Source organism: Miniopterus natalensis, chromosome 14 (assembly GCF_054644295.1).
Source record: "Miniopterus natalensis isolate mMinNat1 chromosome 14, mMinNat1.hap1, whole genome shotgun sequence".
Lineage (NCBI taxonomy): Eukaryota > Metazoa > Chordata > Mammalia > Chiroptera > Miniopteridae > Miniopterus > Miniopterus natalensis.
In genome coordinates this window covers 38402589-38415798 of record NC_142094.1, presented here as the reverse complement: position 1 = coordinate 38415798, position 13210 = coordinate 38402589, and the positions used below count along the sequence as shown (strand labels likewise).

The window sequence follows — 13210 nt, the reverse complement described above, 5'->3', positions numbered from 1 at the left end:
TCCTGTGGACTGGACTTCTGTGCTACTACACTACCTGCCCTGTTTTGACACCACATATGCCTGCTCCTTACCCTCATGTTGTAAAGCCCCATCCCCAGTTTCCAGATGATGGACAGTGCCAAGGTTCATGAGCTTTCTGTGAATTGGTTTTCAAAGTCCAGCTCTAAACCTAGTGTTCAAAGTGAGGCTAAACCTTGAATGGGTCTTTCTTTGTGGATTACAGAGAGTCCTTGATAGGTGTCTTTCAGAATTCTCAGTGAATACAGGAGCTGTGTAAGATTTGATATAATGACGAAAGGGGCTTTATAACATTGTGCTTGGGGTGGTTCCCAGGTTTCACATGCCCAGCTTAGAATAACCAGTTCTAATACTGAGTACGGATGTGACACCATACACCTAGACAGAGGGCAGAATGGTATTCAGGACATCTGACTCTTCCCACTAGATTACCTTCAAGAGACTACTTACGTTTATTGGGTGAACAGGTAAGAGGCTAGGAGAGCTATTCTGAGTACAGAGAATAGTGCATGAGAAACACAGAGAATCAGGCTCATGCCCATAGCCAGTCAGGTGTAATACAGAGGACCAGAGCTAAAGCCAGAACTGGAGAGGTGGCCACACCTATGCATAAGATAAAAAGGCTGGTGACCCTTGGCAGCCCTGCATGGGCAGATCAACCAGGAAATGAGAGCTTCCCAGCAGTGAAATTCCCTGTTAGCAGGAGAGAGCCAAATGAAATTTGTAATCTGGAAGACTGTTCCTACATAGTTCCTGGTGAGACTACTTAGGAGTGAGGACCCTGGCGTAGGCATCATGTTGAAGAGGAGAGTGATTGCTTAACTCTACAGTATTAACCACAGTTCAATACTTAGTGTTTCTGTCCTCCTTATGATGTATGAATCTCTTCTGTGGCACTCATCTGTAACATGGGTTGGGCAAGTAACATTACTCTATTTAATAAATTAAGCAAACAAGGAAAACAGGCTCGGAATACTAAGTGGCTTGCCCAGCCGGACAGTGATAAAACCACACTCAGAGAGTCAGACTCCTAATCCAGTACGTTATCCACTCTTCCAAGGTGGACTAGTGTGGGGGGAAGAAGCTGGAGGTAGTGGAACAAAAGCTCAAGCTGAGCTCTTGGAGGCTAGGAGGCTTCAGAGGGCAGTGAAGAGGAGGCAGGAGAAACACACAGGAAGGAATCTCTTGGCAAATGGGGGAGTTGGTGGGAGGATTCATCCAAGTATCAAATTTGTGTTGGGACATGGGAAATCAAGTCAGAAAAGTGGGAATAGGGCCAGCTGAGTAATTAGGATGTGATGGGGCGTGGTGTGTGATAAGGCATCGTTGTGGCTTCATGAGAACCCGAGTAACAGTGAAAGCAGGGCTTTTAGAAGATTAGTATGGCAGTGTGACAGGGATCTGCGTAGAAGAAAGAGCCTAGAAATAGGTAACCCAATTAGATATGGTTATTGTAATTTAGTTGTGAAGTGATAAATCTTGGACTAAGATGGTACCAGCGGAAATGGCCAAGAATGAATCCACACAATATTAAGACAGACATTCCACAGTTTAGTAACAAATTAGCTATGGGAACAAAAGTACAGAGTTCAAAGCTGCTCCAAGCTCCGGGGGTCTAGAACAATGAAGCCATCACTGGAGGAGAAGATTAAAGCCTTTATTTTAGAGATACTGGATCTAATGTGACAGTATCCAAGGGCCAGTTTGAAACTTGAGAGTACATCACGGCTGAGTGGCTAGAGGTCGATCTCCCTTTACAAAATGAATTTTGAAGCACATGGATGAAAAAGGAAGTTATATTAGCTAACACATTTGCTATCATCATAAAAACCAAAATATAGCTTTCTTTTATATTATTTTATTAGTACTTATAAAATAAAAACAATTTATGAAAATATTTCCCTTTTCAAGATAGAGAAACTACAATCTTTGCAAAAAATACAAGCCCATAATTGTTACAATACATATCCTTGTATGTACCTTGGACATTATAAAAGTGTTTAAGAATCACACCCTATAAAAGTTGGGAGAAGAAACATTTTCTCTAACCTTGGTCATATATTGTGACGTTCAAGTACTTAAACTACACTGTAGAAATAAAATGCTTCTAGTTTCCAAGACCAAAAGGATTTAACTTTTAAGGCCCCATAGGTTCTTTTATTGTGCAAGATCAAGAACCAGGAGAGGGTTCCCCCCTGAGAGTTAATTTACCTTAGGCAGGTCAAGCAGTGGTTTACTTTCCATACTTTATCATGGAACTAAGGGGGTGGGGGTGGGGGGGAGAATGCCATGGAAACCCATCTCGGGCAGGTCCCCTCCCTAGCATCCCTATCTATGTAGTGTGGTTCCTACAAGAGGATTTCTAACCCTTGAGCTCTAAAATGCTCTGATTCTATAATTATTTAAGATACTTTCAAAATGATGCTTTTATAAGTCTAAACTCCAATATTGTGAATTAGGCTAAAGTTGTGATAGTGTGACTCCCCTAAATAGATTTCATTTAGGATTTGTCAGGTGGGGAGCTTTTGGAATGATCAGTAAGCTAAAAATTCCCTCTTGGAACTATTGGGAGAAGATCCTTTCTTACTAAGGCATAAACCTCAGAAGCCAAGTTGCTTCTTACTTTGGAAGAACTGTGATGAAAGAGCGGGAAAGAACCTATAATTTTTCTAACTGCAGACTTAAAATAATAGGTGCTAGGTCTGACAAAGAACTTCGAACCATTATAGCTTCAGCAATAAAGGGTTCATTGTGAAAAAATTACTTGCATGTATTCCCCACTTCCTGAATAAATTCCCAAGCTTTCCTAAATATTAAATTCTCTCTTTAATAGCAGAGTATTGGCCTGATGAAGTTCCAGATATAAAATTTGTCATTTGAATTCATGATGTTAATATCATGATGCAGCATTGACATTTAATATTATACCAATATACGAGAATTTAACAGTGATTGTTTTTTCTAATCAAGAAACTACAAAATTCAACCAACCATGGAATTCACAGGTTTTTACATTTAACATATAATATAAAGTATTATTATATATATAATTCCATAAGGCAAAAAGACTATAAAAATAAGTTTAATAGAACCACTGTACTTTAAAAAGTTGTTTTAAAAATATATATTCCAAAGTCCTCTAAGTATTTGGCTTAGAGGGTAAGGGAGGTATCTATTAGGGTGAACCATAAGAAACTATGGTTTTTGTAAGTTAAAAAGGTAAAATCTCGATAATTTCAAATGGTTCTATCTAATAAAATCCTGAGAAAATTTTATTTGGCATCACACTATAAATTCAAAGGGAATTTATAGAAAATCACATTTTTAGTGAGGGGAAAACACTTTAGGATGGAAATGTGCACATTGGCCATGCCAAGATTTCTCTCTTGTGATTTAAAAAAACTTAGTGCGGTTTCAAAAAAACTCCCCAAAACCAGAAGACAATTAAAATTATTGAATGATAGTTATAGTTGATAATGCCACTGAAAGAGAAACTATTAGTCAAATTTGGTGATTTAAAGACTTTTCAAAAAGTTTACATATAAAAATTCCAGCATTAAAATGAAAAGGCACAAATATAGGTTAAAAGTGATAATCATTTATAAAAGCCTTGAAAATAAGGCCAATTTATTTGTATTTTTAACACCATTAAGTAGGCACTTATTCCAGGTTTCAGCTTTGGCCTCCTAAATGGAATTATGTTTCAAATGAATTTTCAACATAGTACTAATCATAGCAGCATCATTAGCAGTAAGTTTCTTAGCCTCTACACTGCTAAAAGAGCATCTAAAATTTCCTCCTGACCTATATTCCATCATTACCAAAAATACACTTTAAAAATGTACATATATTTATACCAGAGTCATAAAAGTTTTTGCAGTGTTTCTTTGACGAATGAGCTGTCCTCTTACCAATGCTACCCCAATAGGAAACAGACCAAAACCAAAACTAATCACTAGACCAAACTGACAGGCTATGCCTCAGTAATTAAAGACAAATCATATTCAGCGCTGGCTGGTTGGCTCAGTCAGGTTGAAGCATCCTCAGGCACAGCAAAAGTTTGCAGGTTCAATTCCCCAGTCAGGGCACATACCTAGGTTGCGGATTCGTTACCTATTGTGGCTTGTAAGGGAGGCAACCCAATGGATGTTTCTCTCTCTCTCCCTTCCTCTCTCTCTGTAAAAAAATCAAAATCAAAATCAATGAACATATCCTCCAGTGAGGACTAAGAAAAAAAAAGACATACCATATTCAAAAATGGTACTTAAACTATGAAATTTATTAAATATAATCAGTAAGTGCAGATTTTCCAGGTGAGTGCACGTGCAGTGTGTGTGAACGGGGTGACGGTCTACTTGTAAAAAAAAATACCCATTTCCACACTGATGCTTCACTTGGAGCTCTGGCACCACTTACGAATGGCCGCTCCAGTACTACTGGCCACCACGCAGAGCGCACCACCCACCGTCCACCACGTTGGTACATCATTAAGGAAAATAATCTGAAAGACAAAAGCAAAAACCACATCCATAGTCTTCACTAGTGCTACTAGCCCTGCTTTTTCTATCTGAACGGCTTTGGTGAGAAAGACCTGACCCCCCAAACCAAACATCCCGATGAGTATGAGAAAAAGCCTGTCCAACCCACAATGGGGGAGACTCCACTCTCCCAACACAAACAGGATGACGGTGCACTCGGCGAGGCCGACCACTACATAATACCAAATGGTCAGGAAGTAGTCCACAGATTTCCCCATCTTTCTGAGGATAACTAGAGTCAAGGCAGCAAACACGGCATGCCCAACTGATGCAATCGTGCCCTTCAGGTGATCTGAATAGCTTTCGCCTATCCTCTCAGCGTTGGAGCCAAACAAAAACGGCGGCCTCACGATGAGGATCACCCCCGTGATGGTGAACGCGGTGAAGAGAGCATCCCAAAGGCTGTATTTTTCCTTGAGAAAGATGCAAGCAAACAGAGACGTAAACACTGGACAGCTAAACGAGATGACTGTGGCATCAGCGAGGGACGTTGTCTGGAAAGCGTAGTATAAAAGGATCATGGCGGTAGAACCGAGGACTCCTCTGAGAATGAGGAAGATTCGTTGATCTTTTGGGCCTATAAACCCAGTTCTGTAAATGCAAATGAAAGAATGCATATTAAACGAACTTGGTATCTGTGTTTAAATTACAATTTTTAATAAAGTATTATTCTAGAAGTCTTAACTATCAAAAAGTAAGGGATTAGCAAATTAAATATAATGTCCACAACTATTATATCCCTTTAAAAAATGTTTTCTAACTACAGCTAATGACATTAAAGTGTTCAGAGTATAAGCAAAAATAATACAAACAGTATCATTATAATTCAGTAAATATATTTTTTTCTTTTTTATGTTAGGTATTATTTTCTACATGCATACACAGGGTGTCCCCAAAAATATATACACACTTTGAATAATTATAAAGGCAGTTTATTAAAATATACCTCATTTCTTCAAAATGTAATAGAAATTAGCTGTTAAAGTATGTATATATTTTTGGAGACACCCTGTATATGCTTGCAAAAACAGACAAAGGAAAATATACTAAAATGTTCACTGTGGTTAGACCTTATTCTAGTACAGGTAATTTTCCTCCTTTATATTTATTTTCCCCCAATTGTCTACTAAATATACAAATATATGAAAGTGTGTTATTTTTATAACAAGTACAATTTCAAGATTTAGCTGCCCCATATAAGAAAACTTGGTCCTGGACAGTGTGCATTCTTATGAGTTTTTCTATAAAAGTGGAAGCAATGCTAAATTTTGTTATAGCCATTGAATGTGAGACAACTTTTCATCATTCTCATTCGGAAAGGAGTTAAAACTCACTGAAAAAGAACCTGTAGCATTCAGACAAGGATAATAACTTCTACTTAAGAGTTTTTTCAAATAAATATTTACTAAACAGAATGCTGTGTAAGTTCCTGGCTAGGTGCATCTTGCTGATCTATGTCAGGGCTGAACATCTTTAGGGCAGCATCTAGGCCTGACATGGGGACCCTGGGTCTCTGGAGTTAGAAATAAAAGTGTGATCACCTTTGGTCCATAGTTTGAGTAGCTAGGAGTCTTCCACAATAGTGAAATATAAAATGGGCCAAAACAGATTATCATCAAGGATTTAAGAAAATTCTTCTAGTGCCCTCCCCTGGCAATACTTTTATTCCAAAATGGGGAAGATGACTGTGGTAGCATCAGTGGTCTACTGCCACAATTTAGAAATTCCTAAAGCCTTATCACCATTTCCTAAAATATTATGACTTATCCACACTTACACAGGAATTTCTAACAATAATGATTTTAGCAGATTTTCACCTTTTTCACTAAGTCCTTAGTATATAGAGTGAAACAATTCTAAGTGAATATGCACAGTGTTATAAATATAAGGCGACTTTGGTGGCCGAGTAACTGAAGCTTTTAATTTGGGATTTAAACATCTTTGCCCAAAGAGAGAAAGAGCCAGGCAGCCACCAGGAACCCAACTAGTCTCTGTTCCCAGGGTTTAAAGTACACAGGGGTGTCCAGAGGTTATAACAGTGTGGGGAGGCATACTTTTAACCTGGGGAGGGCATGTGTGTGGTGGGAGGGTTGGGGGGGGGATTCCATATGAAAGGGGAAGAGGGGCTGGGTGAGGAGACATCAGTGAGGATGGGAAATAGACAGTTTTCCTATATTACTACATTCTATACAAAGTGCTCTGATCTACAATAAACTTCATTTGACCTTGTAACCACAGGCAGGGTGGCGGACAAAGAATATCATTCTCTTCAGTTTACAGATGAGGACACCAAGTATGAAAGTAGTTACAGAGGCCTTCCTCAAGATCACCTTTCCCCTTCCCCAGCACCCTAGGGGTAAGACCTAGGTATCATCACTGTAGCCTTCTCTCTGCCATGCTAACAAAGCAACCCATCTACTTAAAGAAACCTCTGGCACTAGAAGACACTACCACTTCCTCTTGTTCACTGTTTCTTCCAAATACCAGTTAATGCCCAAACAAAGAAGGGACGGTAGTACAAGATGGGTGGAATTATACACGGAAAGCTTTGTTCTCAAAGTGAGGGTGGGGAATAACTGAATCTCTTCCTCCCCCTTTGTTGGGCATGTCGTGTGTGCTATGAGCATCTTATCTGGGTGGGATCCTTGTGACTTTTCATTAATCAGAGCCAAAGGGTGTAGGGCCTGGCAAATCTATGAGAGGGTTAAAGCAGATGCTATAGAGTATATAATTTGAGCAGGTCAAAAGATTTACAACCATTTATTAATATTGTCTACTTTGCAGTTAAGAAATACTTACTTTCTGTATATTAAGCAAGGGATAACGACTAACATTTGGAACACACATCGGAATGCACTAATTTCTACAGCATGGATGTCTTGCACTTTTTTAACAAATAAAGAGCCCACTGAGAAAAGGAAGGCAGACAATAATGTGTAAAACAAGCCAAGTCCAGGACAGGGTGCTTTCTTCTTGGCTTCTGAAAAAGATTAAATTCTGGTTAGTCCTTACTTCCAAGAGTATGTTTTATCATTTTCACTTAGAAATTGAGAAAAATGGGACAATGTTAATGGCTGACAAGCTGCAAATATTACCCCCTAAGCATATCTGTTTTTTGGATCTGAAACATTTTTTCCCACCAAAAATGAACCACAGATGAAGGACACAATTTAAACCTGCGTTTTTAAAATGCAATTTCACCCTATAAAATGGATTTCCTTTAGCTCACTGAAGAATCATCCCTCACCTACAAGTCAAAAAGAAGTAAAGTGCTTGTCAAGACAGTACAGAAATCTTTAAGAAACACTTGTCAAGATGGCTAGAGAAAAATGCTTCCAAGTGATGTTTTATATCATCTCACTAGTCAACTGGGCTTTATGAAGAAAGTGTTCCTGTTGATTATCTGACTTCCCCCGTAAGCCTGAGCTCTTCCAGGGCTGGGACCTCAGCTGTCTTGTTCACGCCTGGCACATGGAGACCCTGAATAAGTATTTGCTGAATGAAAGAATATGAGAGAATTTCATGGAAAGATGCAGAGTGTAAAACCACTGGCAACAGCTTGATGTAGGAAGACTCTATGTTTTGTTACTTTGAAGCATTAGTCAAATCTTTAACTTTTCATGGCTTACTACTTATCTTTCATTTAAAGCATAAACTCTTTGATGGCAGGGGCTGGACTACCTACACTTCTGATCTCAAAGTGGTTTTTTTTTATCCTCACTCTTGGATATGTTTTATTGATTTGAGAAAGGGGGGGGGGGAGAGAGAGAGAGAGAGAGAGAGAGAGAGAGAGAGAGAGAGAGAGAGAGAGACACTGATGTGAAAGAGAAACATTGTTTGGTTGCCCCGGGACTGGGGATTGAACCAGCAACCTAGAAACTGACTAGAAACTGAACCTGCAACCTTTCAGTGTAGGAGAGGATGCTCCAACCAACTGAGCCACCTGGCCAGGGCCCAAAGTGCTTTTTAAATACATTTTTAAATTAGAATTGCCATTGAATACCAATTTCCTGGCTTGACCTGATCCAGGAAACTTCTGCTTTCTCCAGGTCATCAAGTATTCAATCTATTAATGACAGTCTGGTTGAGCATTAAACTTTTGTTTAGCCACTTCCTCTGTCTTAGTTGCCTAAAGCAGGAGTAGAATCTGCTTTCAGTCTCACCCTCTGGCATTCAGAGGACAGCAAAATGGAGGAGGTTGAGCAGAGAACTCCCTGAAAGGCTGCACACTGAAGAATATATTCGTTTTTTTTTACTAACACAAAAATAGAGAACAAGTAGTAAACACTACTGGCTCTCATTTCCTAGGATGTGTGGGCACGTGCAATTGTCGTAAAACCAGCATTATCACTCTGATCTAGGAATGTGCAGTGTGTTATTCTGCTATAGAACAGTATTGCATAATGATATATATATGTGTGATTTTAAATGTCCTTGCCTTATAAAGGCAAACAACAGGTAATACATTTCAATATCCTAGTGTTAGCTAGACATCTTTGCCCACAAGTGACACTTTGCAAACTGGGACCAAAGTGTGATGATGCACAGTCATTCTGGTGGCATTCTACAGCCTGACCTTTGTAGTAAAAGATGCCATTTTGGTCAGAGGCTTCCACCTCTTCCTGTTCTAGGTGCACAGCTGGAGAGAATGATTTTGAGCTTGTAGTTGTAATGTTACAGGTTTTTTCATTGTGAGTGCCAGGATCCTCCACATTCTGTTCTGTAATTATGTGCTCAGATACTGCAGAAACAAACTGTACATACCCACTCAGCCCACGAGAAGGAAGCTTTAGAAGAAAGACTTCTAAGTTAAGCACCACTAAATACGTGTTTTGGCTGTGGTCAGCCTTAGAATTTCGCTTCTGAAATTTCAGAATTCAAGTCCAAATAAAATAGTTTTTCTTAAAAGAAACCTAACCCATACATAGAACCTACACCCTCACACAGAACAGGGATGAAGGACAGAAAACATCTCTCTGGTCTATATTTAAAGGATCTTCTCCAACCCAAACTTCTCAATTTTTCTCCAGGAATATTTTAACATGCTATTTTAACTCTTTGAAAACTTAAATTTCACACTTCTGGTTCTGATTTTTTCCTTAAAACACACACACTTACATATTTTCTTGCCTATAAACACTTAAGTCCTGTGCTTCCTGATTGGGACAGGACAGTTGTTACAAGGCCTAGCTGAACTTGGTTATTTGTTAATGAGGGTGAAAACTGGCTCTACACAGGCAACCCTCAGTCTCTTACTGAATAATAATTTCAATTCTCTCTGTCAATGGAGATGAGCAAGAGAGTAGCATAATCCAGAGGCACTTGCTTATGTAATAAGCTTCCATGTTCATATCTCACTACAAACATCTAATAATTTGTTAACTTTAAATAATTCAAATTAATTGGCCATAGTGCAATTTCCTAAATTAGAAGAAAACAGAAAAGTTGCTCAGTTTCTCTAATCTCTGCTTTAAACTGATGATTTGCAACCCTGGTTGGGAATTAGAACCAACTAGTCACTTTTAAAACTTTAATTCCCAAGCCCTGCCCCAGACCCACTGAAACAGGATCTCTGGAAACTGTAAAAAAGCCCAAAAAACAAAACTACCGGTTTGAGAGTCACTGCTACACTAAAGAACTCATTCCTTCTAGGGGGATGTAAAGCACAGACCTAACACAACTTCTTCTCCTTGCTTCAGTCTAAGATCCACGCTGTCCCACAAGAAAATAAATACATGTCTTAGAGTAGCTGTATGCTGTCTGTGAAGGTTATCCAAGAATGTAGGAAAAATGAGTAACAGTTTCAACCTGAACTTGAAAATGAGCTTTGTTGAGATAACCAGTTGATTCAAGAGCCTAAAATGATACTGTCACAAAGTTCAATGACAACAGTACTGTGGTTTAAAGTGTTTCTGTAGCAATCCTGTTTTTAGAATATCACCTTGTCACCTTTTAATTATTATTGGATCTTACTGTTTGAAACTTTTCTTTGAAGTTATAAGACCCCCCAAGATTCTTAAGTGCAGTCACTTATATTGGTTTGTCATTTTGCCATGTGCTACCTGAGTGAACAGTACTCCTCTTCAGTTCACAAACAGGAAACGTTTAGGAGTTTGCAATGACTGACTCAGCATTCTACCAGAGTGACATTTAGTAGTAGGGTGATAAGGTGAGAAACTGACCTCTTCAAGGGCTGCACATCTGGTCAACCCAGGTTGGGGTAACCCTTGCTCTAGAGCTCTAGCCCATGCATGATTAGAATTCTGATAATGTCTATTAGCATTTAGGGGAAAAAATGGAGCAAGAATCATTTTCTTGGGGTTTATCTCTCTAAGTTGGAGAAAGTGCATACAGGGAGGAGGGAAGTTGGGGTGGGGAAAGAGGCACAGAAATCCTGAGTCACACTTAGGGGAGGAGACCCACAAGATGAGGTGGTGCAGGCTGTGTAACTTTGTCTTGAAAGGACACCTGCCTACTTCCCTCTCCTTTCAAGCAGCTGCTCCAAGTGGGTGGTGGGGTTCAAGGAGAAATGTGCTTGAGGCTAGTAGAAAGGGCATCTAGCCTGGGTTGCTGGCAAGCTGGTGCTGCAGGGACCTGTGTCCTGTCTTGGTCACACACACCAGATCTTCGGAAAAACAAAACAAACAAAAAAGTCCAAGCCCTCACCTTCCTGGGCCTCGCTTTCCTCATCTGTCAAAGTAAGACGGTGCACAAGGTCAAGGGACTTTCGCACCGGGGTCTCGGCTTGGGGAGCGGGCCCCCGAACCCCCTACCTACATCCGCATGACAGTGCCTCTGCCTTCTTGAGCATCAGTTGCTGAACAGTCCGAACCCGAAACGGTCAGGAACCAGTGACCCACTCAACCCTGCCTTCCCGAGATCCTAAGACTCGGGGTCAAGCATTTCTTTAGACTTGTTTTCGACTTCCTCTTGGGGGAACACGTCTGCCACCGAGACCAGGGTTCCCGGCGGCTTCCTCTCGGCCCCGGCCGGCTGCGGGACGTCCTTCCTCGCTGACCACCCACCCTCCGGCCTCGGCCGGGAGCGCCGAGCTTCAACCTGACTCCTCAGTCCCGCCCGCAGCACTTTAATTATAGGAACAGTTTAACCGCCTTAGAATTCCAAAAGGTTCCCAGCACAATCCGAAACTTTCTCTCGCGCCGGCGGGTACGGGGGTCTCCGCTTTGCTGCCCCCAGGTGACAGCTCGCCGGTCTCCCGGAGCTCTGGGCAGGGCAGAGGGGAGAGGAGGGGTCGCGGTCCGCAAGGCGCCCCGCGGCGAGGGTTCCCGCGCTAGCGCCCGCCGGGTCCCCCCCGGGCGAGACTGGCGCCGCGGTCCGCACCCGCACTCACCGGGCTGCGCGCGCGAGCCCCACGGCGAGGAGCGGCACAGCCAGCAGCAGCCGGGGCCCGGCGTCTCCACCGCCTCGGCGGCCGCCGGCTCCCCGCTCGCGGCCGGGGGCGTGTCCTCCGTCAGCAGCAGCCCGGGCTCCTGCAGCTCGGCGGCCGCGGTGCTGTCCAGGGGCGGCATTGCGCGGCCGGCGCTCTCCCCGCGCCCGTCGCTGCTCTGGCGCTGGCGGCGGCTCGGCCGCCGGGCTCTTCCGGCCGGCGCTGCGCCTGCGCGCGGCGCTGCTCGCCCCCTGCCGGGGACGGGGCTGCTCCCGCGCCGACCTCCGCTCAGCTCCCCAGCTCCTGCGCGCCGGAGCGCCGCCGGCCCTGCCGCGCGCCCCCCGCTGCGGCCGCCCGGCGGGCCGGAGGCGTGGAGGCACCTCCCCGAGGCACGCGGGACCTCTTTCTGTCGAAGCGGAGAGGGTCGAGCGGCCTCCTGTCGGGCCGGCCCCCAGGCGCTCGGGAGGGCGTCCTTTACTTAGGGCCGTGGCGCCGCGTTCTCCCCTGGGACGCCCTGGAGACCTTGCCAAGCGCTGTGCCTGGCTTTGTAGGATAAAGGGCTTGCCCCATTGGCTCATTGCCGCCTACCCGAGGAGGCTGGAATCGTACTGGTTTCAGGTTTTGGAAAAGGGGATGGAGGGATTAGCATACCAGCATAGGGTGAATGTATCTATAAGACTGGGGTGGAATCCACTTACATGTTCTTTGTAACAGTAGGCATTCGTTATTGTCCCTTCCTTTTTGTTTTTAATAGAGACATTCTAATTTGATTAAATGTAAGATGCCAATATTCTGATGCCATCACACGGGTAAAATCAAAGATATGTGTCCTTCTGCTCCAGGGTTCACTAACAGCCTCTTTATGTTTATGTAATTCTTCTTTCATCCCTTTACTTGCTTTAAATGTGAGAGAACAGTGTCTGGGCAAGGATGAACCTCTCCAAGCTCTTCTAGGTCCAAGCACCAGCAGATTACCAAACAGGAGTGTGAGGTTAGCCTTCCCTCAGATATTTGCACAAAGTGGCCAAAGCAGAACAGTATTGGCCCTGATGCCCGAAGTCCTGAGTGTGTGACAATGATTATGTCACTGCTCTTCTACTTGAAGCCTTAGTTACTTCATTTAATTAACATAGATAAAATGTTTCTCATCTTACTTTGCAGAGTTGTTTTATGCAATGAAGTGCATTGGTGTGGGCAAAAGCACACCACCTGGAAACCACTTTACTGGGAAATCAAGGTGTGAACATATCCTCCAAACTGGAACCTT

The 13210-nt window shown here is 42.6% G+C and overlaps 1 protein-coding gene across 3 annotated transcripts; it reads right to left on the bottom strand.

Moving 5' to 3' along the window:
• Positions 1 to 1556: 1556 nt before the first annotated feature.
• On the bottom strand, positions 1557 to 12085 carry SLC35G1 (solute carrier family 35 member G1). Of its 3 annotated transcripts, none has more exons than XM_087824456.1 (3): positions 11908 to 12085; positions 7356 to 7536; positions 1557 to 5147 (listed from the first exon to the last, which is right to left on the bottom strand). In XM_087824456.1, the coding sequence occupies exons 1-3, from the start codon at positions 12083 to 12085 to the stop codon at positions 4409 to 4411; spliced, it is 1098 nt and encodes a 365-aa protein (XP_087680582.1). In that variant the 3' UTR covers positions 1557 to 4408. The 3 variants fall into 3 exon arrangements, with proteins under 3 accessions (XP_087680582.1, XP_087680583.1, XP_087680584.1); XM_087824457.1 differs by having other exon boundaries at positions 7356 to 7533; XM_087824458.1 differs by having other exon boundaries at positions 7356 to 7464.
• Positions 12086 to 13210: the final 1125 nt, after the last annotated feature.